Consider the following 25,360-nt stretch of genomic DNA (forward strand, 5'->3'; position numbering starts at 1 on the left):
AGAACGGAAAGCTTTGTGGACAGGTGAAGCAGGGATCATCTTGTCATCAACAACTGGCAAAACTAAGGAGCTAATGGTGGACTTTAGAAGGCCCAGGACCAACACTAAGCGCATCAGTGCAGGATTAATAAACCCATTAAGAAGACTGGTGACACCATAGGATTTAAGATGGTGTCGTTTGAGTCAATGAGGGACAAGAGATGACGGAGCAAACTGCTCTGCATCATGGGAAATCCTCCTCATCCTCTCCATGACACTAGGCAGCAGCAGATGAGGTCCTGCTACACCTCCACTGTCATACACAACTTTTTAGTTCATCCTTCACTTCATTCACCACGCATTTATAGAACGAGGCTCCACTAAGTGCAATGAAAGCATTGCATATGAATATACTGTGTGTGCCATACAATGTCCACTTGTATTATAGTATTAGCAATACAGTAGTTGAATACTTGAATGTACTACACCATTTGGACAGCACTACAATTGCATTTACATGTTGTATATGCTGAACAATTTACTTTATCACAAGAAGAAGAAATAAACTGTCAGATTTGTTACACAGAGGCTGACAACACCGCCATGTACCGCATTTTTCATGCTCTCCCTTTCTGCCTTCTTATGCTTTACGTCAAAGCTTATGGGGAAGAAAATTGGACTCTTATTTAGTCCCATCTCAAACAGGATTATCCAGGTGTGCAAGCTCCCCTCAGAAATTGCATTTGTTATGATTTCAGTAAGACTAATGCATTCACATGTATCTTAAAAGTCTGGTTACAATCAGAGTAGCCCATCGTTTTTTTATGTAAATTAACGCCACAAGCAAATTCATTCATTTAAAACCAGTCAAACAACACACAGACACACACGCAGATAAAGTGTGTATACTTTTTCTGTGACTTGAAATTCAAAGTATGCATGCGTATATTCGTGACTAAGTACATACAGTACTTACTGTACTTACATTCATACATACAGTACATTCATACGCAACACATGCACACACATTGACTCATTGTTTTCCATCTTTGCTCTTCACTTTGCAATACCGACTGAATCTGAAGCTAAAAAAGTAGGTGAAATGCAAACAAGCGATTAATACCCCCCAAAATGATTCTATAAGGAGAAAGAAATGTTTACCATATATCTTGAAATCACAAACTGTCATATTTTCATTATTTATCTTCATACTGGATGTCCGCAATACACTTTTGAAGCAATTACAGCTGCTTAATTCAAATAATCACACTGTATGTTTATATTTACTTTTCTTATTAAGGAAAACAATGAGCCGTCAACGTACAACACAATAGAATACAGGTATACAGGTAAACATATAGAGAAAGTATACATGTAGACTGAAGACAAGGTTATACCTGAGTAAACACAACAATAATTATAAACATGAGACAACAAAACAAATAAAATCTGCATCTTCTGAAAAAAACACGGAGTTAATGGATTTAGAATGGACTTAGAACAGTGACAGTAAACAGGTGCTGTTAAATAAAGAGAATGTCATAAAAACAGAGAGTGATGGTGAAGTGTGTGCCCGTACCTTTCTCACTGACTGACTCACTCTCTATCTCCACATCCTCACAGCTGGTGTACTCAGGTGTAGTTGCCAGCTCCTCCTCAGAGCTGCTCAGTGACACCTGCCGCATCTTCCCTCCCTTTTTGGTTTTGTGGGGCTTGGGGGGTGGTGGACGCACTGACTCTGACTGATCCGAGCTCAGTGAGTCATTCCTCAACATGCTTTCCATCTTTTCCCTCTTGGTCTTGCGGACAGCTGAGCTGGGGTCTAAGTGGTGTTGTTGTCTCCTCATAGGATCCCCGCTTCCACCCAGGTCACCCCTCCGAAGATCCCCAGATCGGTCACCCAGCACAGGGCTGCGGTGGGGAGTTGGGGGGCTGTGGTTTGATGTTCTGTGGCCTCCAAGGCCAGGACCCATAGGTCCTGGGGAGGAGCGGTCAACAGAGTAAGATCGCTGTCCCACCATAGGCGGACGACGTTCAGTGAGATGTTGACGTGACAACCGGATGGGAGCGGGTTCGTCTTGCTCCGTATAAGCAAGAGAAACATCGCTATGACGTCTCTCATGCCTCAGGCGGCCCACCTCCGCGTGCATTCTCATCTGCTCTTCATAGGGCTGCGGCTTAACAGGGTAGCGTGCCAGGTTGGGGTCGCTGCGATAGCGTGTCTGGAACTCCTCTTGTCGCTGTCTCTGGAGCTCATACTCGTTATGTGGCCCATCTAGCTCCTGGTCCAGAGGGTATTCCTGGGAGTGCCAGCGTCCAGGACCCTGCCGGTCTCTGTAGCCAGTCCATGCTGCATTCACGTCTGGGTACATGTGTGGACCCCGCAGAGCCCGCCGATGGTCCCCTTCTCCATAGTCAGACGGTGATCTGGGCATGTTGCCGTCTGTCGGCGCATACTGCGAATGGTCCCCCCCCTCCCTTTGGTCGTATATTTGGTTTGGATCCCTGGATGCAGATGGGCTTCGTTTCCTGTGCATCACATAAAGAACAACAATGAGATTAGCTGGATCGCCCGTGTCTCATTTCAACATATTGTTCAATTGTGATTAATGAGATTAAGCACATATTTGTTTATGTTCCGTTTATTTAAAAAAACATATTCCTTTTATTTATATTTATATTAATGCAATACCTAAAATGACACATACATACATTTAAGGGTTAAACTGGGCCCTCTCATAAAAGTCGAATGAAAATGTAATATTATTAAAATATTATGAACTATTTTCACTTTCACTGCATGAAATCTTTCAACTTCAACCGTAACTACACAAAGTTTTTTTATTATTTTTTTAAATTGTTTTTTCAATGCCCTTTTGTTATGAAACCCCCTGATTTTTACAATGGCAACATTTTTGAAAAAATAGGCGCAAAGTGAAATATTTGGGATGAGGTTATTGTCTTGGCTATAAGTAACAATGCTGATCTTGATTCTTTCATAATTAGCACTAAAAGTTTATTTAAAAAGAAATCACATTTTACCCACGGGCCCAAAAATAGTCCCGCTCATAAATGTCTAATAAACAATGTGATTTCTACTGTATGAGCCAAAGGACGCCGTTTGAGGTCTCTGTGTTGAGTTTCTGTATTGAAACCTGAAAATATGATAGTTCAGGCAGGGACAGTATGATGGATGAGCATTGTGCATGGTTCATGAACTACTGTTCAGCTAAGATACGGGCTGTTAGAGAGGAGAAGAAGTTGAGCGATAGTGCAGTGCAAATGTGAATGAGAGTCACACTACTATATGAATGCTAGAAAGAGCTGAGGCCTTAAATTATATAACAGTAACACAATACTTTGTCACAGTTCCAAAAGTACCACTTTCGCAGGGTTGCACCACATACAGTATACTCAGGAATACTCTTTAGAAACATACCAGTGTTTCCCCTACCATTATATTATGGGGACGCCCTGCCCCTAATCCCAGGAAAGTCAAATTCATTTAATTTGATTTTAGTGTTATTTTCTATATAGCACTGTGATGCACAAAAAAAAATCAAATCCATTATTTATTATTATTATATATTAAGCCATGTCATTTGAAAAAAATGTTTCAATGGCTATGACTGAAATGGAATAAAAACAACAAAACAGACACTGGAAGTCTTAACTACAGTGGTGTGAAAAAGTGTTTCCCCCCTTCCCGAGTTCTTATTTTTTTGCATGTTTGTCACACTTAAATGTTTCAGCTCATCAAACAAATGTAAATATTAGTCAATGACAACACAGCTGAACTCAGAAAATGCTGTTTTTAAATGAAACTTTTTATTATAAAAAAAAATCCAGACCTACAAGACCCCACAACAAGAAAAGAAAACCAACCAAAGAACTGCAGGCCACAGTTCAGGTCAGTGTTTATGACTCCACCATAAGAAAGACACGGGGCAAAAATGGACTGCATAGCAGAGCTCCAAAACGAAAACCACTGCCGAACAAAAAAGAACATTAAGGCTCGTCTCAACTTTGCCAGAAAACATCTTGATGATCCCCAAGACCTTTGGGAAAATACTCTGTGGTCTGATGAAACAAAAATTGAACTTTTTGGAAGGTATGTGTCCCATTACATCTGGTGTAAAAGTGACGTCACATTTGAGAAGAAGAACATCAAACCAACAGTAAATATAGTGGCGGTAGTGTGATGGTCTGGGGCTGTTTTGCTGCTTCAGGACCTGGAAGACTTGCTGTGATAAATTGAACCATGAATTCTGCTATCTACCAAAAAATCCTGAAGGAGAATGTCCGGCCATCTGTTTGTGACCTCAAGGTTTGGATTTTTTTCTCCCTTAATAAAAAAAAGTTTCATTTAAAAACTGCATTTTGTGTTCAGTTGTGTTGTCATTATAGTCACTAACATTTACAATTTGTCTGATGATCTGTGACAAACATGCAAAAAAATAAGAAATCAGGAAGATGGCTTTTTCACACCACTCTGCCTCGCAGTAGTAGAAATACAACAATTACTCCATGAATCGATGCTTAATCGATTATCCAATTAATCAACAACTATTTTAGTATTTGATAAATCATTTTTTAAATTTAAAAATGTAAATATCCCCTGATGTCAGCCTCTCAAATGTGAATATTTAGTCATCCATAAAAGCAGACCTATCATCGTTGTGTTTTAGGTAAAACAAGATATTGACACACATCAGCTTTGACTTTGAAAACATCAACGTCATGAACATTTTTGCCTCTTTCCTAATATGTTGCGGACCAAACCAACCACTAACTGTTTGTGTTTGGTTCCTGCTGATTTGGTCCAAGGGCCTTACCAATTCCTTGATTAATCGAAACAATAAGCGTTAGATTAATCTACTAAGAAAATAATGGTTAGTTGCAGCCCTAGTAGTAGTAGTTAATGTAGTACATAAGGGCAGCGGCACAGTACTGTAGAAACTGTTCTATTACACAATTTCAGTTTTGAAATTTCATCACGACACACAAGTGAGACCACACTGAGGACAATCATCGTCAGTGTCGATATATTTACAAGAAGACCTTTTTTAAATTGCCAGAAAGCCTAAACATTTTGCTGTGCTATTTGTTGTCAGAGATAGACATGAAACAGCGAGATGGAACACCATGTGATCGTGAGGCCTAAAAAGCAGCACTGAGGTCTGACTGCTGCAGCTACTGAGTCACCAAGCACACAGTGGTGTACTCCCTCCATCACATCCCCTTATATGGAAAGATTCAAACGTGATGTCTCCACATACTGAGACACAGTTCAGAGCAGGAGGTAGAGATGTGTGCAGCAGATCAACCAGCTGTGAATCATGTGAACAGACGAACAATTGAAAGGAATGTTTACAGTGGAAATAAACCTATGAAGACCGAATTACTGCTCTTATCCTAGCTAATTATATAAGTCCTTTGCTGTGAGACTGTATGGATTGTGAGACCTCATTCAGTGGAACACAAGGACAACGATAACAATAACAAGGACAGGGACAAAGAGAGTGGTACTCCTACATGACTGGCAGTAAGGTTTACCAAGGACAAATACAGTACTTTCTTTTTATTCTAAGGACATTGATGACATGGTAATGGTAATGATAATGGTTTAATTCGTTTTGAAGATGCATACAAGTTACACCTGAGTACATCACACAGTCCAGTCCACACTTCCACATGTCCAAAAAGGAGTAGGAAGAAGCAAAGCTTATTTAAACCTACCCCTAATCCATTTCACATCAGCTGCAATTCATTTGTTCACCTCCTGTTTTCCAAATGTAGTCTTTGCCAATTGTGAATACAAAGGAAAGTGATAACACTATACAACGAAAAAGACTTTAAAAAGGTTCTTCTCTCATTCCTGGTGGAAATGCTAAGTTTATGGCTTCCTTGTCCTTCTTCCCCACTCCGTTTGAAACATTTTCTTACGTTTAGAATAGTAAATTGGACAGGCTAACTTGGCTAGCTTGCTATGCTAGCAGCGGCCATCCGTTATGTTCCTGCAGTGATCCCGTAGCCTGGTAGCCTGTGCAATGCGATGTAAATAAAGACTATTAGGAGTGTATAAGTGACTGTTGGGGTGATATTTCATGTCTGCAGGTCTCTAATAATGTTAAAGGCTGTATGTAGAAAGTCATAAACTGGTTGTCTATGCTCTGACTATGAAAATATTTAATTTATTAATATTGAATCCTACTTCGCAGAAATTCACTTGACATGTATATGACAGTATAGACTTCTGCAAAGACAAAACATACACAAACACAGTGATTATTGCTTATTTGCACATTAGGTATAATCATTTTAAAATAAAGTAGCTCTTCTATTACAACTTAAATGGAGCTCTCATGTACTGTACCTGTCTACTAAGTAACAAATATACATGACAGAGCAATTCTATTTACTCTATGCACCACCAGGCATAATCCCATGCAGCAAAGGCATTGGCCATAGGAGCTCACCTCTGGCACAGTTCTGATGCACATAAAAGTTGATGCGAATGTTAGTGTTTACCTTAAAAAGTGATCATACAAGTGCTCATTAGTCATATTGAATGCAGTGGTCATATCCAGTATTGAAACGCACTCATCTGAAAGCGTCATGTAAGAGCAATGTCTGATTCAGACTCCATGACTAGTGCATTTTCAATTTTCAGTGAAAAGACTGATGTTGGTTCCCTCCTGTGGTACTCAAAAGTCTCTTCTCTTTTTTTCTATTGATGATCAACAAACCAGCAGCAACTACTGTAATGCAGTGATGCAGTTCCACTATTTAACCGCTTGTGTAGAGCCAACTCTTTATGCTCTGCCTTTCCTGCTGCTGGAGAAACATGGAGCAAGAAAGGCAAAACCAATCATGGGAAAAATACATCGCCTCCCCCATGGGGATTGTGCCACCTCTACTTTGTGTGTAATAGAGAGAAGTCAAAGGAGAACAAATGTGTGGCACCACATAGCAGAGCTCTTTGCTTGAGAGGGAGTCTGCCCTGGTAATGACAACAATACATCTTGGCACGCTCTCTATTGAAAGAAGATAACCAGAGGAAAAAAAGCAGCACGCTGAATGTGCAAGTCTTATATAAGATCAATCATTAGACAAGAGAAGCAAGAATGCATAGTCCACTTACATAAATATCATCATTTATTCCCCACTAGACTAACACACTGTGTGTCTTTTACACTACTCAAAATAACCAATAAAAAATGTCAATCTGATAAAACCGTGTTAAATGTCTGCTGATGCTGGTAGCATCAGCATCAGCGCCGCCTGCTTTTTCTCTGCCAGTCTGCTGCACCGACAGTTTTCTGCACCTTACTGCATGTGGCTGGATAGCACAATTTATAACCCTGCTGCAAAATCTCTTGGAGGTCTTAAAGGGAGCTCAGTTTCAGGATTAATACCATCATGTGACTGCTTGGACTGGCAATGCTGTTCAACCTACCAGTCTGCTTAGCAAAGAGCATCGATTACCAATCACAAGAACAGCAAGATGTGCTAGGTTGACTAATTCAACAGGAAGTCTTCTTATAATAGGCTTTGTTTGGTTTTATACACGCAGATGCATTTTCGTCATCGAGTCAACAGAGGAGAAAGAGGAGGGGGGGAGACAGAGAGATTAGAAGTCCAGGTGGGTAGAATTTGTCTACCTCATCATTCTATGCATTATATTAATGCAAATACATTTCTCCCAGGCCTGGCACTTTGATGATGTAGCTGGTTTTCAGTGACTTGGTTTTATCTAGATCCGGTCTACCCTGGGGATGTGTGCGTGTATTATGATTGACTGTGTAGTGGATGTCTTCATCTTTTTCCTTACTCTTCTTCCACAATTTATTTCACACAACGCAAAAAAGACAGACACATTGTACACGATTTCACTTCCGTTTGTCCTGTTTCTATGTACTCTACTTGCCTCATCCTTCCCACGAGGTTGTCTTTGAGCTGCAAGCGGAAATGTGTGATGGTGGAGGCGCCAGCTGACTGATGTGTGGAATCACATGAGGGCAGGAGGGATATGGGTTGTTGATGCAGCACTTCCAAGCATGGAGCTTGAGAAGTAATAGTAAAGGAATAGGAAGTCTGTTGTGGTCACTGTGAATAACGTTGGGCAATTTAGACAACTGTTTTTTTCGGCAATTAGTTCAGATTTGCTTTAGTCTTATAAAATGACACTCCTATCCCTCTGTCCAGGCTGGCAAAAAGATCTCACCATGAAGTTATTTCCCATTTTTCACATATTTCAAGTGAGGGACAGTCTGCCTGTATATGGTAGAGAAATGGTAGGCCAATGTACAAATTTGATCAGTTATGCTGTAGTAAGTCTAAATCAAGGGTGCCCATTACATCGATCACGCGCTACCGCTCGATCAAGAAGGTAGTGTGGGTCGATCGCGTAAACGTCACTTTGTAGGTGTCACATGACGTCAGTCAGCTTACATTAAGCTCCGCTACTGATTCGTTGGTGCTCCCGGGCGGCTAAGATTAAGTTAGTGAACAGAAGTCTCACATAGAGATGCAACTTTCGTCTTTATTATTCTGATCATGGATAAACTAACACAGCTGTAAGATGCCTATATTGATAACAAAAGTTATTTATTCATTTGTAGCGGCTAGTTACGTAAAAAAAAAAAAAAAGAATGCCACTATAGGAATGCGTGTTTTCTACACTTCCACCTGTTCAGCTATTATTTCTTGATTAATTGGAAAATGTGCCCATTGCTGAAACCTTTTTAATATGTTGCCTTAACTTCAGCTGCATTGTCTTTGGCATAATCATTGTCATTTCTCGTATATCTGTAATGTCTGATAGCAAATACTAGCTGAACGCGACACATGAATGAAAACTACGTAGCTATTTTGACTGACATACTACTCAGGTTACGTACGCAACTATTTGTGGAATTACAGTTTGTTTCTTGCCATATTGAACTGAATTGTGAATTACTGAATGATATTAACTACTTTGATTACCAGTAAACTTTGAAACTGTGAATGTGAAATACTAATCATTTGTACTCAGTATAGTAGTTTCAAAGTTTACTGGTTGATATTTTTATATATATGTTATATGTTTTATAGTAAAAGGTAGATCATGTCGACTTGCAGGTTGAAAAAGTGTGAGCACCCTAAATCAAGGCATTTTGAACACTGATGTTCCAAAAAACATTTCTCTGTATGCAGTCAGAACATGCACCCACTCCACCTCCACCTCCCTCTCCTGATTCTCCTCAAGTACAACCTGTTCTGTGAAGATTTGTTCAGTAATGTACACCAGGTCTACTTCGGGGCCTATGATTGACGCAGATGCCGTTCAGGGACATCAGCATGTGCCTTTTCAACAGTCATGCTACTGATGTTAATGGTGCAGTGCTGTGAGACTAAAGCAAGACAAGAAACTTGGAGGAGACGATGCACTGAGGTATGAATTTGATGTTGCCAACACAGTAGTGACGTTTTTGAAATTCTAAAAAGGTAAAATTTTCTCCTCACACATGTCTTTTAAGCGTCGGTGTTTCCCATACATTCCCACAAATACATACGCACCATGTCTGACAGAGAAGAAGAAGATGTAGCAGGAGGGATCAGTGTTGTCAACTTAGCGTCATTGTCGCTATATTTAAACGAGTAATCAAAACCCTCTAGATCAGGGTCACCAACGTTTTTCCTTGTGAGAGCTACTTTTACAAAATGAAAATGGCCAAGAGCTACTCATTTTTGTAACATTTATTTTCAGAACTTATTTTAAACCCAAACGAAGCGAATATGCTTGTTTTACCAGAACATGAACAAAATGCTGGTGTCCACAACTCACATTTTGTATTTCAGAATGCATTTCTTTCTACTGTTCTTTCATTTTTAACTGAAAACCTGAATGAAAAGCAGGCTTGCGGGCACCTCATGTGGTCGTGGGGGGCTACCTGGTGCCCGTTGGTGACCCCTGCTCTAGATACTAGGTACGACAAATCTACCAAAGGGATTTTTGAAGACTACAACGGAGAGTCTCTCAAAAGTGTAAGATGCCTCCTGGAATTTAACTGGTTTAGAGTGGCAAAGGTATATATCTAAGTGTTGTAGTTAAAGAACACTGCAAGCTGTATTCGGGCGAGACGAGGGGAACACCTCGGACTAGTCGCCAAGCAAAATCTTAATACTTGACAAAAAAAAAAAAAAAAAATCACTAACAGAAAGACATAACCCTGTAAAACATTGTCAGCTTTATAACAGACACTGACATGAAAAAGCGTAATGCTCTTCTCAACGAGCAGCAGGTGCTGCTGTGGGCCCATCCCACACCTAAAAGCACTCACCAAAAAAATGACAAAAACAAGCAACAGAAGTTCACTGTAATTCTAAACATATTGTTGTGCTTTTCATGTTTTATACTCAATTTTTGTTATTCCTGTCTCCTGCCGCATTCTACGAGCAAATGCATCACGGACAATTGATTATAGTGACTGCCGCAAATAGACTGCAGTCCTGTGGGAAACACAAGGTGTCATCTTCGACTTTTAAATAAAACGACTTTGACCACTCGACACATCTGAACCGTGCATTTTAAATTGATTTCAGAATGATCTATACCAAAACATCACACTGATCACAAGATGGTCATTATACTAGTTTCCAAATATATATAATCAGACAGATACGACACAGACGTGGGTATCTTAATTCCATGAAACAAACAGCCAAAATGAATACCCTTCACTGTTTTTAATGAACAGAAACCTGAAAGTAGACTGATAGTATTTCAAGTATCAGTATTGCTGCAGACAGTGTTTGCGGTTATGTGCATAATTGGGGAGCAGGGAGACAGCCTGCATTCCGTAAGCACACCAATCAGTGCCTCATGCTGTTCATACTGTGTATGGCTAAGCCTCTGCACTGCACTGTCTGGTAGGTCTCCTTTTTAAGACGAGGCATGGTTAGCATTCTATGTAGGCCAAGCCCCAAAAGAGTATGACATCAAAATTAGATACAGATCAGAACTGGTATGCTGTATCCTGTTCCTTGCTGCAGAAAAAGGTTAAAGGTGCGAAGAATGTATTTTTTATATCACTCTGAAAAGGCCACTGTGCACAAACAAATCCCTCGCAGTGAAGAAATTCTGGCTATAATCATATTTGCTAACTTGAACTTGAGTTGCAGATTGTTGGGTTGGGTGTCATCTGACAGGCCGGCAAGTACTCAACATCTCAGCAATGGTTGGTAATTAACATTTAGTAAAGTGTAACTGGACATTTGAAAGGATAAATAAGGACATCATTTCACTGTAACATAACACAAGTCCAAAAGATGGCAAAAAGACCCCAATCTCAACCTAACGGGAAACACAACACTGTATAACAAGAATGATTAGCACCTCAAATAAAATAAAACAAATAACAATAAAACATTCAAGAGTCTAAATTAAGATATGTGAGTTTCAGAGTCTGGTCATTGTTTAATGCTGGCTCACTGTCATACAATCATGCATTCCTTTGCCTGGAAAAAAAGTATCCCGCACACCGTACCATACCAGATATTTCATGCCTCTTCAAACAGCTGCCCAGAAACTACACAACCAATTATACAACAACGGTGAAGCATCACTGAGGCATTTTAATGAACATCTAAGATGGCTGAATGAGAGATTGTGACAGTACATTAAGCCCTGTAAAAAAAAACGGTCTCTGCGGCTGTTGATCAGACGATGTGTGTTTGGATTCAGTTGTATCAACTAGCCAAAAAAATATATATAAATATAGGTTGGGGAAAATGAAAGGTAATGGCATTTAAACTAAAAATGTGGTCATAAATAATTTTATGTTTGATAATTTGGTACTTCCACTTCCATTCAGTGCTTCTGAAGTCCATAATCATTTACACAATGATAGCGTTTGTATTCATTTGGCAATGTAAAACACACACAAACATACAAATACATAATAAGGTACAGTGCAGTAAGACAATTAACTCTCTCAAATTTGTATTGCCCTCTTGGTAATGCGATACAGTCTGCGAGCATTACATTACTCGCTTACATTACTCCAACAATATAACCAAGAACATTTGTACACTTGTTGGGGAAGAAACTTTTCAGAATTTCAGTGATCCTGAAATGTCTTTTTTCTAATTGCATTACTGTGTGAGACTTGTGAGACACCAAGTTGTTTGTTCCAATTTATAGGCAACAGTAGATTGTTTTCCTGGCAACACCTAATATTTTGGAAGTACGCATTGGTGACTCACCTGCATCTTTATTGAGTGCAACTGATAAATAACGCACCATTTCTAAGCGCTTACCAAGATTTCTTAAATGGTTTCTTTTTTTATAATCTACTTTGTAAATATAAATACAGTTGTCCCTCGGCACTTCACGCTTCCAATTTTGCAGTTTTACTCCATCAGTTTCCAGAACTCCACTGATTGGTCAAACGCTGCAATGTTGCAGTCGGTGACGTAGCATGGTCCTGGCTGATTGGCTGCGTGAAAATCATGTGGTCCTCCAAATCCAACTTTTTGGGAGAGGTGAGCACGGCAGTTGAGCGAAAGCGACCAAATACCATTAGTATAAAATAGTATTAGTTAATTACTTATTCTTCAACAAATTTCCCTATTGTAATTACACAGAGAGACAAATTAAACAAGTTATTGCAACTTTCATTTCCTCACGCAATTTTAATTGCACCAAAAAAAAAAACTTCCGGCGCAATTTTTAGCAAAAGCTCCAGCAAATCAGGCTCCTTAAAGGAACAGCGCTCTCAAAAAAGGCCAGTGAAATGCGGGGGGGGGGACTGGATTGCACCCTTGGCCCTTTCTCTCCCTCACACAGACCCACACAAACACAGCAACACACCAGCACTTGGTTCTGCTAAGTATGCATTTTTCATACCAGAAAGTAACCCGCATTTGAAATCAGACGCAGTGACGCTGTCTGGCTCTCTGGCTATAGATGTGGAGAGGTAATGAAAAAAGCTGAGGGGTGAGTCAGAGGAGGCTTTAATTATTCTTGCAGACCAAAATAACATCTCAGGGGCTGGACAAAGTGAGAAGCCTCTTAAGAAAACAACCAACAGTCACCCAGGCTGCACTCCTCACACCAATTCCTAAGCAAGGTAGCTGTGTGCATGCGGGGATGGATACTATAGGAAGTGAGATTCTGTCAGTGTGAATTAAGGTTATAAAGTACAGTATGTTCAAGGTGAGAAGTGCTCCTTTGTTTATACAGTCGTTGCTGACAAGTGATGATGGCGATCAGGTTAACACTGCAAGTCTAATATTTCTACACAAAACCTGCCAACTCACTTGATATTCTGAAGACATTTTTGACATTCCCACCTAATCCATCTCATGCGCAGAACATTTACCTTTCACACCAGGAGATCTGTGATCGAAAAGTGGAACTACAGCCAACTATTAATGCACAGTAAGTCATTTGACTGGGCAATCGAGGATGTTGCCTTGTTTAGTTGAAATAGATATACAGTAGACGCCCCTACAACGTAAATAATCCGTTCCGAGAACGTTTACATTATAGGGTTTTTACGTTATGCGAAGCGTAAAATACATGTAAATAGCCTAATCCGTTCCAAGATCTTCCCAAACTCAGCCCTTTGGCCCTTCAAAATATTCAAAGTCCACCAAATATGGTGGGATAATATAAGAAAACGTTAGCATAAACATAGTAGAGTAACATTCCAATATACAGTAAAATAAGGTAATAAATAAGATTACTGTAAATGAATAAAACTGAAAAACAAAAACAATCAACTAGTTTAATGGCGACTACGAAGAGGACGGGAGGTCGAAGGGAGAAGCCTGTCTCTCACACAAACTCACGTACGCGCTGTATAAGTCAGCCAATGAGATGAGAGCGTAGGCGGTGCCCCCCATAATCAGCCAATGAGAGCGTGAAGCGTCAGAAGGCGTCACCAAGTGTACTCTGTTAGTCATGGAAAATGTTTCCCTCTCTCTGTCGTGCGAGCTATTCGAATCGAATTTCTGAACTTGCACCGACTTGACGCTTTACGTTATATGGAATTTCTTATGTAATACGATGCAAAAACTTTACATAAATTCTTTACGTTCAGTGGAATTTACGTAAAAAGAGGTTTACGTTATGCAAGGTACTACTGTACAAACAAATATGGACACAATATTACTCCGACAAAGCATTCTTAGCAAATTAGACCTCACGCAGGCATGTGCACAAATACAGATGTGACCAAATTCTCAGAGAACAGTCCAGTTGCGACTGATTCATTGCCCTGAGAATACTATGATCCGGACGAATGACAATATTCACAGGCAAATGTGACAAAAGATCGCAAGAACACTGCAAATATATGAATGAAAGAGTCATGACAAAGAGTCATTTATCATGGCACAATACACAAGACCACATTTGTTCTACCAACTGCAAGTTGGTTAAGTTTAAAGATTGTTGAAATCAGGGCAGGGCTGCCTATTGATTGGCAACAACCACACTTCAGCATTAGCCTCATCAAATTGATTGAACAATTGTTCAAATAGCAGAATAAACTCTATACCACACACTCATGGACTTGAATGTCTTATTCATTTGAGCCCATTTTGAGCCCTTAATGATGTATGAATGGTTGTCTTTTCAGAACGGAGTGATAATATAACATACTGTACATATTTAATCATTTCTAAAAACATTAATAGGGTACATAGTTTTGAATTTATAATGGAGTATCTGTAATTTACACAAATGTAACAGTCAGCTAAATCTTACAATACTGTAAGTGGTGCTGTAGGTTCTAGAATGTCTGTTCACTTGGCAAGGACAAGCCCCATTAACTTCTCATAAGTGATCATGATTGACTGCAGCTGATAGTGTCTCTTTGGCAGCATAAAAGGATTTGTTTGACAGCAGCCATTGTTGGGGCACCAACTAATGGTATACAGTAATCCCTTGTTTATCACGGTGAACTGGTTCCAGACCCGACCGTGTTAAGTACTGTACATTTCCGCAAAGTAGGATTATTTATTTATGAATGGAATATTTTTGAAGTTAGAGCATATAAAACCTGTTCACAACCTTCTAAATATGGTTTTTAACATTATTAGAGCCCTTTAGACATGAAATAACGCCCCTAGAGTCATCTTTACACTCATACTACCCAATATAGTAGATATAATAAGAGTAACTAAGCCATTGAAGACATAAATAAGACTTGTGTGTTCCTATGTGGTCCCTACGGAACTTGAATGAGGGGCAGACAGGATGTGACATCGGGGGTTCAGAGTTGAGTTTATTTTATAAAGGGTGATGACTAAAATATGCAACTAGCGAGGAGCAATCACATTACATCCATTGACTCGGCTTCCCTGTGCGTGTGCACATGTGCACGTGGCGGTGTCAGTGCTGAATGCAGTAACAGTTACTGTATCTTAAAAATATATATTCATCAGTGCCTACATGCAGCTCAGTGTTGCAGTTTTCATATGTATTTAAACATAAGAAAGCCATTTTGCATGTAATCCAATTAAAATAAAATCAGCAATCAAATCACCACCTTGACAACAAAATACAAGGACCACAAAGTCAACTATTTTCAGGAGAAGTTCCCTATATATTTTTTAGGATGTTTAACGGACTAACAGGTGCTTAACAGACTCTTAATGTATTCTTTGTCTCATGCTACACCCAACAACATTGATGAAAATCAGCCATCTATTGAAAACAAACCACGATTCACATAAAATTCACCTCCTGGTCATTGTTACTGATAACTCCACAAGCGCTAGACTGCCACTTTACTAAAACATACTAGCTTGACATAAAGAAAAGCTGTTACTAAAGTGTAACAATGGCATTTCATGTATATTTCCGTAATATGGTGGTGTTTTCACCCCAATTTAAAATGCTGGAGAGATTTCACGAAATGAATGTTTGCCACAACCTGTGGGATTAGCAAAGAGACCTTTTTGCTTGTAGTCAGTGGCACAGACCAGCTGGCGTCTCAATCAATAAGCGCACATCCAGACCTTTGAAAACAAGACTCAGACAAAAGGGCTGCATGGGTTAATTGTAATTGTACAGGACAGCATCTGTGACATATGCCTTAAAGCCAGGCCGCTGAGAGGCAAACTAGCCTTTTTGTATAGTGTGGAGACAGGTCACCAAATAACCTGATTAGTGATGATCCTTTCGTTCCTTTCATCCACCCATCCATTTTCTATACCGTTTGTCCTCATTAGGGTTGCGAGTGAGCTGGAGACAATCGCAATTGACTTTGAGTGAGAGGCAAGGGGACACCTGGACTGGTCGCCTTTTTATCTATACGCAGGTGGTCCTCTGTTTAGGGCATTCCGTGTTATGTTGTTTTGTGGTTACAGTATCTTCGGGCTCCCATAAATTAATAAAAAAATGTAATTTTGGTCCGTAAACACAAGACATGCTCAAGAATTAAATACAGTGCGGTGCACCGTGGAAGAATACGCTATGTGCTCAGTATTCGCTTGATAGTCGTGACCGCCATCTACCCGAAAAGATACTAAGATGATGAGGGGGTGGTCGATCAACAATATGTTCATAGCAAAAACAAAACAGGCTACTGTCAGCCAAACAACGCCACAACAACATCAGCAAACTCAACTGTCCTCTCCGCACGCGGCCACGCACAGTCAGGACACATGTAACATTCACAGACGGAAATCGCTACAGTACCCATAACTGCCAGGTCACTGATCCTCTGAAAGCGACCATAATAATTGTAAGCAGTGTATTAGTGTTCTTATTTAGATGGAAAAGTTGCTAGTGTGTTTTTTTATTACTGTTTTATTCTTGTATTTAATGTTCCATTACTGTATTTTATGCCTTTTGTGTGTTTGGTGTACAGTGTGAGTCACTTAGGAGTTAATTTAGCTATAATTTACAGACAAGGTCCAGCTTACTCCAAAACTTGACGTACATCACAGTCGTCAAAGTAGAGTGAGGCAGATAAAGGAAACTGGATGAATGCAACACAGTTCAATAAACAAGCAGAAGATAATGCAGCGTATTATTCCCTGATTGGGAAATGTGAATAAATTGAGGAGAACATGGCAATTGGAAAGTCAACTTCTTCTCTTTTCCAGGCTACCCCGGGAGATCCGCTCATCTACTATCCTAAAACCTAATGAACTAGTAAATACTGAGAGTTAAATGAATATTACATGGGGCTTCATTCATGCCAGCCAGCAGACTACAAAAATAATGAAGACGGAAGAAGTGAATGCAGGAGGAGACAGTCACTGCAGCTTCATACTCCCTGTTTACTCAGCATCTGCATGCCGGAGTAGGAGGCTTTTGATCAATCCTTGGCTGAGTTGTCTTCCCCGCTGCATGGCAGAAGAGGCCCAGTGAGACGGCCAGATATCACAAGGGCCGGCTCATTTGCAACCCAAATGAACTGAGCTAATTGTACACGTTCCGGCAGGCAGGGGGACCGCACACAGTGCAGTGTTTGCAAAATATGGAGATAATTAATTTCATTGAGCTTGTGAAATACCATCGGTGCTTCAAAAGAGGATTTGAGAACAAGCTAAGGATGAGATGGATGACGATAGCAATGGCGCTGGATAGATGCAGATGGTAGATTAAGCTTTTTGTGATTGTGTTATGACACGGCTTCTTGAAGTGTATTTTTGGTAATTGAATAAATTGGAGCATGAAATAGGTTTTAGGATTTAGGATTATGTGAAAAGCAGCCTCTTACCCATTCATAAAACAATGCAGGCAGGTGCGTTGTGTGTTACATATTAGAGGTGGAAATAGTAACAGGATTCCTTTACAAAAGCAGCATTTTTGATCTAGCCAAAAGATCACACGAGTGGTCTGTCATTACCAAAGTTAATGTACAATCGAATCTACTACTCCATTGTGTCACCGACTTGTGTGTGCGTGCTGCTGTGCAAACCATGATGGGTGAAATGTGTGTGTGTGTGCGTGCATATAGTATATGACACTTTCTCTGAACCTGCTAACTAAAAACCTGCCATGGGAGTCAACATTTAAAGTTGAAGTGAACCGCACTCAAAACTGCAGTTCTGCCACGTCATTAAAAACATGTAAAAAGATAACTGTACAATCTTAAGTTCATTAAAAATAGTGGCAAACAAAACCCTGCAAAACATCGTCAGTGATAACAATCGTGATGATTGGACACCATGTGATTTTTGAATATCAATAAATAATTAACATAACGTTTTATTCGCATGGAGGAATTTGGCCCCATAACCATTAGGGGTGGGAATCTTTGGCCACCTCACATTTCGACCTGATTACAATTCAGACGCATGCGATGCGATGAAAAAACGACTATCAATGCACCTTTTTTTGCGATCAATAGTTTGTCAGTTTTTTATGTGTACTTTTTTCTATATATAATTTCATTTTACTCACTGTGTGCTACTTTGTAATGATCCACAATTTAAAAAAAAACATGAAACAGATGAATTTACTTCCATTATCTTAATGATTGGAAGGTTACATCTACCAACATATTTCCCATTGTACAGCTCCATCAGGAAAAAAATCAACTGCACCAGTAGCAGCATGTATAAAATTAACACAAACTTCAGCATATCCTGAATAACCAACATAAAAAAATCTGCCATTATTCATAAATAAATAATAAAAACTTCAAAATCCTGAGCACAGAATGTCTGACAAAAATAATATTTTTGCTGTACTATTATGACATGATTTGTAAAATTGAGCATGAAAATGCAATTGCAATCCACTAGTAATTCTCCAATAAATAAAATTCTCAAAAAAAATATATATATATATTGATATGGCATACCAAAAAAGTGAAGGATGTGGGGGCCACTCTGATGTGTACATGTGATGCTAAAACCAATCTAATGTAGGTCAGTATATTGTACTATAAGTTATATAAGATAAAGCAATTTAGAGTAATATCTAATAATATATCTCATTAGAAAGAGAAGCTGCGGGCCAAAAATGGCCCCTGGGCCACACTTTGAACAACCCTGGCTTACAGTGCTCTTCTTTGGAAGGTGTAAGTTCAAGAGTAAGAGTATAAACGGTGTTACGATTATTTTGTTGTTAGTAAAGTTCCGTACCTAAATTGCTGCAGCATGCAGCACCATTCTCATAGTCAACAATGGCACCACACTGCTTTCATCTTATGCAATCATCTTTATCCTTTTACTAAGGTGAAGTGTTCAAAAACAACAAGTCAGGAGGCGCAGGGGCTGGCCGGCACGTAGCTGAGGAGCTCTGCCCAGGTCCAAGTCACCTCGCGCATCGCCGACATAGACGGGCGGGGCCGCGTGACTGTTGTGGCCTATACTCTCTGATACATACTCTGTCTTATACTCTTTCGCCGAATGCCTCACCTTTTTGTCCTCTTTTAGGCAGACTGTCCCTCACTTGAAATATATACAGTGTGGGAAACGGGACATTACAAAGGGTTTTTCGCCAGCCTGGACAGGCATGCTCACGCACACACACACAGTGAAAAATGCAGTGAAAAAACGCCGGTCCATAAGGTGGATTGTCCCGTGCAGGGCGGACCAAACGGGAGACGGTTTTACCGTGTATGGTTACATCCCTAGTATCTACACTTCCAGAAAGGCACTACGCTGTCAGCAGGCAATAACAGGAAAGTCTGACAAAGTTAGATTCCCTTCAAAATAGTAAATAGCTCCTGACATTGACAAATTGCATCACACGCTGAGGCATATGGTTGGAAAAAAAAACACTGCCCATGCAGTTTATCTTCTCTCTACTGGCTATCTAAAAAGAAGTCTGTCTGTATGGGAGCAGAAAGAAACATGTAACCTAAGAAAAAACGATGATCTGGTCGGTACTGGGTGGCAGACACAAAGTCAAATGCATGCTCAGTCCCAAACACAGAAATAGTGACAGACGTTAATGTGACAGCAGTCCTGTCATTAGTCCATACGCTTTAATATACGCTAACTGCTGTTTTACCATGCACATGACAATAAAACTCTCTTGAATCTTGTATAATGCTTAGAACCCTGGGCAAAGATGGAAGTACACTCTAATGCTGAAACTTAAATTGAGTATTAACTCTGCAGCAACTGTCACTCAACCATTAATGATACTTTAAGGTTAAAGGTCACATACAGAACTGCACGAACAAACGCCTATTCACCCTTTGAGGAAATAGGTTTCTTGAAAAGGGTCCAGATGTCAGAGCTCTGCAAGGGCCGACATTTCTGTTGAAAAGTACTGTACTCTGTTTATTCACTGTTGCTGCCTTTTTGTGCCTCGCTCATCCCATTTCACTGTATGGAATGATCCGCCCAGTCAGAGCTAAACATAAAGTACATCCAGCGGGGGTGACATCACGTGTACCTCCGGCTGTGGGGCTGTGCTGAGGCAACCTGCAACCAAAGCTGCCAAAGGTAATTTCACCTCCCTTGTGGGGAAACAAGATTGCCGTCCAGGGAAGCGAACCAGGGGTTGAGAACATTAGCCTCTCAGTACACAGCTAACTGCAAGCTACCTACCATCTACTTTTTTTTCTCTCTTTTGGTCTGATTGTGAGATATGACTTTGTGAGAGCAGATTTTGTCACCTCAAACATACTGATTCACTTCTCATTCACTTTCTTCTGTGCTGTTATTATTCTATCTTGACCATACTGCTCTCTTCAGACACTTCTTTTCATTCACTCTCCAGTGTGCAATCATCAAAACTCCTCTCTTAGACGCCCAAGTAATAAAACAGGGCCTCCCTTATTCCTGCATACATCTCCCTTGGTGAAGACAAAGCCAATAAAAGGCCGGTTTAATTACAGTTGTTGAGTGCTGCCCACACCCGGGTACAACATTACAGAGTTGAGGGCTGCAGAGAAAGGCTAGTGTGAAAGATGGGGAGCATGATATGCACCCAAATTAGAGGCGGCACAAACTAAAATCTGGGGAAAAAAAGTCATATGTGGCCGGGAAGGGCTAACAATGATGGGCTTATAAGAAAGGCATTTAAGTCCGAGTTGTCACTGTTTGTGGAATGATACTGAAAATTCACTGGAAAAGACCAAACTGTACTGACACTCACAAAGGTTTCCACACAAGAATTTCAACAAGGAATGAACAATAGTAGCAATTTTACCTACATGGAACAAAGGGTATGCTTAAAGTACAAAAAGTTACTTGTTGCTAGTAAAAACTGATCTTTCTTCTTTGCAGTTTTGAAAGGTGTCATGTACGACAACAACTTTGTCAAAAGTATCCAAACAAGCTGTAATAACTATGCTGGGCCTGTAGATGGCAATATTGTCTGTTGTGTTTTTCCAGATAAACACAAACACTTCAAAAGCTGTGTGTTCCGCTATTGTTGTTTTGGTGGTGACATACGTGTGCACATACGACTGGTTTTCAGGCTGCAAAACAGTTTTATTCGTTAAAAAAAATCTTGTCAAAATGGCCCCAAATAAAGGGCATTCATCTAAACACAACTGAAACAGAAACAGGGTATACCTCAGATGGACGACAACGCATGGTGGGGGAGAAAGCTGATTGGGTGAAACACAGAGGGACAGGGAAGGTCTAAACAGAAAATAACAGTCCCACCAAGCTGTGACACATGTGGCTCAAAGGACCAATGTAAAGACATCACATACCAAAGATTAGAGCACAAAAGCAATCATTGGTAATAAACAGGAAGACGTAAATGGATAGGCTTGTAAAGCAACTTGAAACTGTTACCACATTTACTGTTCTTACTAATGAAACATCAGGAACAACTGGGGGTACAGTATCTTGTCCAAGGATACTTTGACATGGTCACCAAAGAATTGACGATCGAACCAGCAACCTTGAGGTAAGGAGACGCCCGCTCAGGTAAAGGTAAATGAATTGTATACCCCAAAATCAACACTCCTGTCCTCCACTGAAAAGAGCACAGCCAAAGGACGGAGATTCATACAGTACCTATTGTGGGAATTATACAACTGCAACACTACTGTTGGCCGGAAGAGATGCAAACAGGTGGGAGCAGACGAGGGGGGTTGGTTAGGCCTGGAGGGATTCGGCATTAAGTATCGAACTGACAAGCGTGAAAAGTTGTGATTTGTCTTGTCCCCGACTGTACTGCAAGTGTAGATGCTGTGCTGGTCGTTGCAAATATCTTTTGACTACAGGAAGACAAACCCACTTCCGCAAAACAGAACCGGGGACTCAAAATTGTCCAATGGTGTGAATGTGAATGTGAATGGTTGTAGGGTGTAACCTGCCTCTTGCCTTTTGCACCTTGCACCTTTTCAGATGTAACAATTTACTAATATTTGAATACAATGCAAACCACCCAACTAACAAAAGACTAATAACATGTATAAGTGAAAAATGACAAAGACACTGGCAGGAAAAAGGGGGGTGACAAGTTGAAGTCGCAGTGTCTCAACAGTATGTCTGTTAAATGTAGGGAGCACTCAACTCACAACCATTCAGATCTTCTGAGAACAGATCCCCACACCCCATTAGGACGTCCACTGACACACATGCATAATACATGGAAGTTGGATCTAAAAGCAAGCCGCCCATTAGCAGGCATGGCCTTGGCAAGAAAGATACCAAAAGAGAGGGGAAAGGAGGCCGCCTCTGACACAAACAGCCAAGTTTGAACTGTCCGTAACCTGGTTAGTTTCTGATAAAGCGAATCACTTGAGGTCTGCAAGATGCTATCTTGTTGTATTATAATCACAGTCAAAACAAATCAGCGGGTAAAAACACTTGCTTGCTTGCTTAAGGGTCATATATACACCAACTCTGCTGCATAGTGTGCCCATGCACTGCTCCGGTGTGCTACTAATGTGTGCTTGCTGTACTGTGAAAACGCAAATGACACATTTTGTGAAAATGCACGTAAAAATGATGAGGTTCTTGAGGCACAGCAATCCTTAAAAACTGTACATAACAGAGGAGTTGACTGAGACTCGATGATATATAAGATCACTTCAATCAGTCAGATGAGATGATTTCCAGAGATGGTTCAGTTATTCCAGTTGCTCGGTGTTCTGCTCATGCCATGTAGCAGAGAGTCCGGCAAGGCCGTAAATCATGCGACGGAGGAGGACAAGATCACAGTGCGGATATGGGCTGTATATGGACTTCACTCTGGTCTTCACTCCGAGCTCCTTCTTCAGTCTGCATTACGTGTCTAACACTTATGGCAGCCATGCCAAATGACCAGGGGCCTCTCAGAACAAAGCGTTTAGCAGGCTAATCATACCATGCTCCAGCGCGTCTAAGCCACATCCAACTTCTCTTGACACACCAAACAAGCACTTCTGTTGGAGCTATATAAAAAAAATGATAATTGACATGACAATGGTAGCTGGTAAAATGTTGCATTTCTGGCTTGATTCCCTCCCAAAGGTTAACTGTTCTGTGTGGAATCTGGTTGTGTTTATACTAGACAGTTCCTTCCTTGGAGTCTGGATTTCAGATCCACAATACAGGCCATGCAATTTGGGTGCATGAGCTGATGAGACATGATGGGTCTGGTGTCTTTACTTATTTCCAACTGTAAAGCACAACCACTTTATATTCCCCTCTCAGGCAGCACAGCGAGGCTGCGTGGCACACTCACAGCCACACACACACACACACACGCCTGCGCGTACGCGCTGCAGCAGTGTTGCGCTGGAACAAACACGCACGCACACGCAGACACAAGCGCAATAGGTTGCACCTCAGCGTGATCCCAATCCACAAACGGGATATTATTGGAACTTGGAGCATGCACACAGATACGCACATATTACCAGGCACCGGCGTAGCATAGGCTGATATTAGCAAACGGGGAAGATCTGCAGCCTCACTTCTCCACTGGAGGTTGTTATCACGGGGGCATGGCTGCAGATCAATAAACGCAACAATCCTCCCACCACCAATACTCGTTTGACACCAGCGACGGGGAAGCCCTTCCTCATAAATTAGGGCATGTCTTTGCAAAGGAAGCACTCACCCAATGTTGCTCAGAGCTTGCTCCAACAGCTCAGTCTGCAAGATGTTCTGAGGCGCAGTGAAAGCCCCATTAAAATGGGATAGAACCGAGCTACAGAACTGACGCAATGTCTCAAACTGCATTTTCACCCTCTGCTTTCTGTCGCTTATGCTCAGCAGCTCCCCTCTTAGCAGGCTTTCTTTCAGCCACGATACATCCCAGAACCTCCGTCGCCCCTGTCACACATTCTTCACCGCGGTGTGCGTTGATTATTATCCCCCGGGGCGCATTAAACGCTAGCACGACGCCGATCAAGTTCCATATTACTCCTGTAGCTCCTGGCCAAAATGTGTCTTCAGATGATTCCGGATGAGCTCTTTTGGTCATAATTCTTCGGACGTGCGGCAAGAGCGCGGTGCCGGTGCCGGTAAGGCGTCGTTTACCCCCCTGGTATAAGCAAAAACGTCCTCTCGGGGGGCTGCGATAGGCAAGTGGCCGCCCGTAAGGCAGAGGCGGAGATGCATTCTACACCGGAGCGGCATCTCCTCCTACCATACATCAGCTGCTCTGCCTCACATATTACCTATGAGCAGCACACACGAGCACACGCACGCGCGCGCGTGCACACGGACGCTGCTGCACTGGGATGCAATCCACGCTTTGTCATATGGCTCACATCCTCTACCGGAAGACGCAAGCAGCAAATAGATCTACAAAAAAAGGCATTGCTGTCGTCAGGGGTTTTCCGTGTCTGGGGTGGGGGAGTGTGTGTGTGTGTGTGGGGGGGGGGATTTCGCACAATCCGCTCATTTTACAACACAGGGACGTCAAATCGGGGGGTGTCTCGAAAAGGGACGCCTTATTTATCACATATGTTATTTATCACCTGTCCTGCATGTACACATCAAACACCACATCTTTAACACCATTATATCTTATTTAAAAGGCAGTGTGACCGCCTTACAGTTGACAACGTGTTATTATTACTAATGTTATTTGTATTAACATGTCAACATTTTCTCATTACATACTACTTTTTTGCTCCTTTTTCAACTTTTGCTGGTGTTTATGTCTAGTTTTATTGTTTATTTGTATATTTAGAAAGTGCTGCGGGCCAATAAACAACGAGCTGCGGGCGAGAAATGGCCCCCGGACCACACTTAGGAAAAGCCTGGTCTAAGCATTGTAACGTTTACATATATTGGTTCATTAAAATGCTTCTCCTTAGACCAAAATAAAGGAGAAAAAAGCTCTAAAAAACAAGCAGTCAACATCTGGCACTTGTCTTTAACAAAACATCCTACTTGTTTTTGGTGTATCATCGTGAAAGTTTTATGTATTCGATAACATTCAAAATACTGTTCAAAGAGCCAGTTGTGTGATTATATAAAACACATCACATCACACCACAAATTAATTTATAAC

At 40.9% G+C, this 25,360-nt stretch overlaps 1 protein-coding gene across 43 annotated transcripts in view; it reads right to left on the reverse strand.

The window, feature by feature from the left end:
* The window catches only part of rims2a (regulating synaptic membrane exocytosis 2a), a 151,143-nt gene that overhangs the window by 71,061 nt on the left and 54,722 nt on the right, over positions 1-25,360 (reverse strand). For 36 of the 43 annotated variants that reach the window (XM_054782225.1, XM_054782238.1, XM_054782236.1 and 33 more), the window contains one exon: positions 1,559-2,508. In XM_054782225.1, coding sequence (XP_054638200.1) covers positions 1,559-2,508 — 950 coding nt within the window. Of the gene's footprint in view, positions 1-1,558; positions 2,509-23,956; positions 24,606-25,360 lie in introns of those variants that run through there. The other 7 variants (XM_054782256.1, XM_054782259.1, XM_054782260.1 and 4 more) reach the window with 5 other exon arrangements.

The sequence above is a fragment of the Dunckerocampus dactyliophorus genome, chromosome 7 (genome assembly GCF_027744805.1).
Source record: "Dunckerocampus dactyliophorus isolate RoL2022-P2 chromosome 7, RoL_Ddac_1.1, whole genome shotgun sequence".
Classification (NCBI taxonomy): Eukaryota; Metazoa; Chordata; class Actinopteri; order Syngnathiformes; family Syngnathidae; genus Dunckerocampus; species Dunckerocampus dactyliophorus.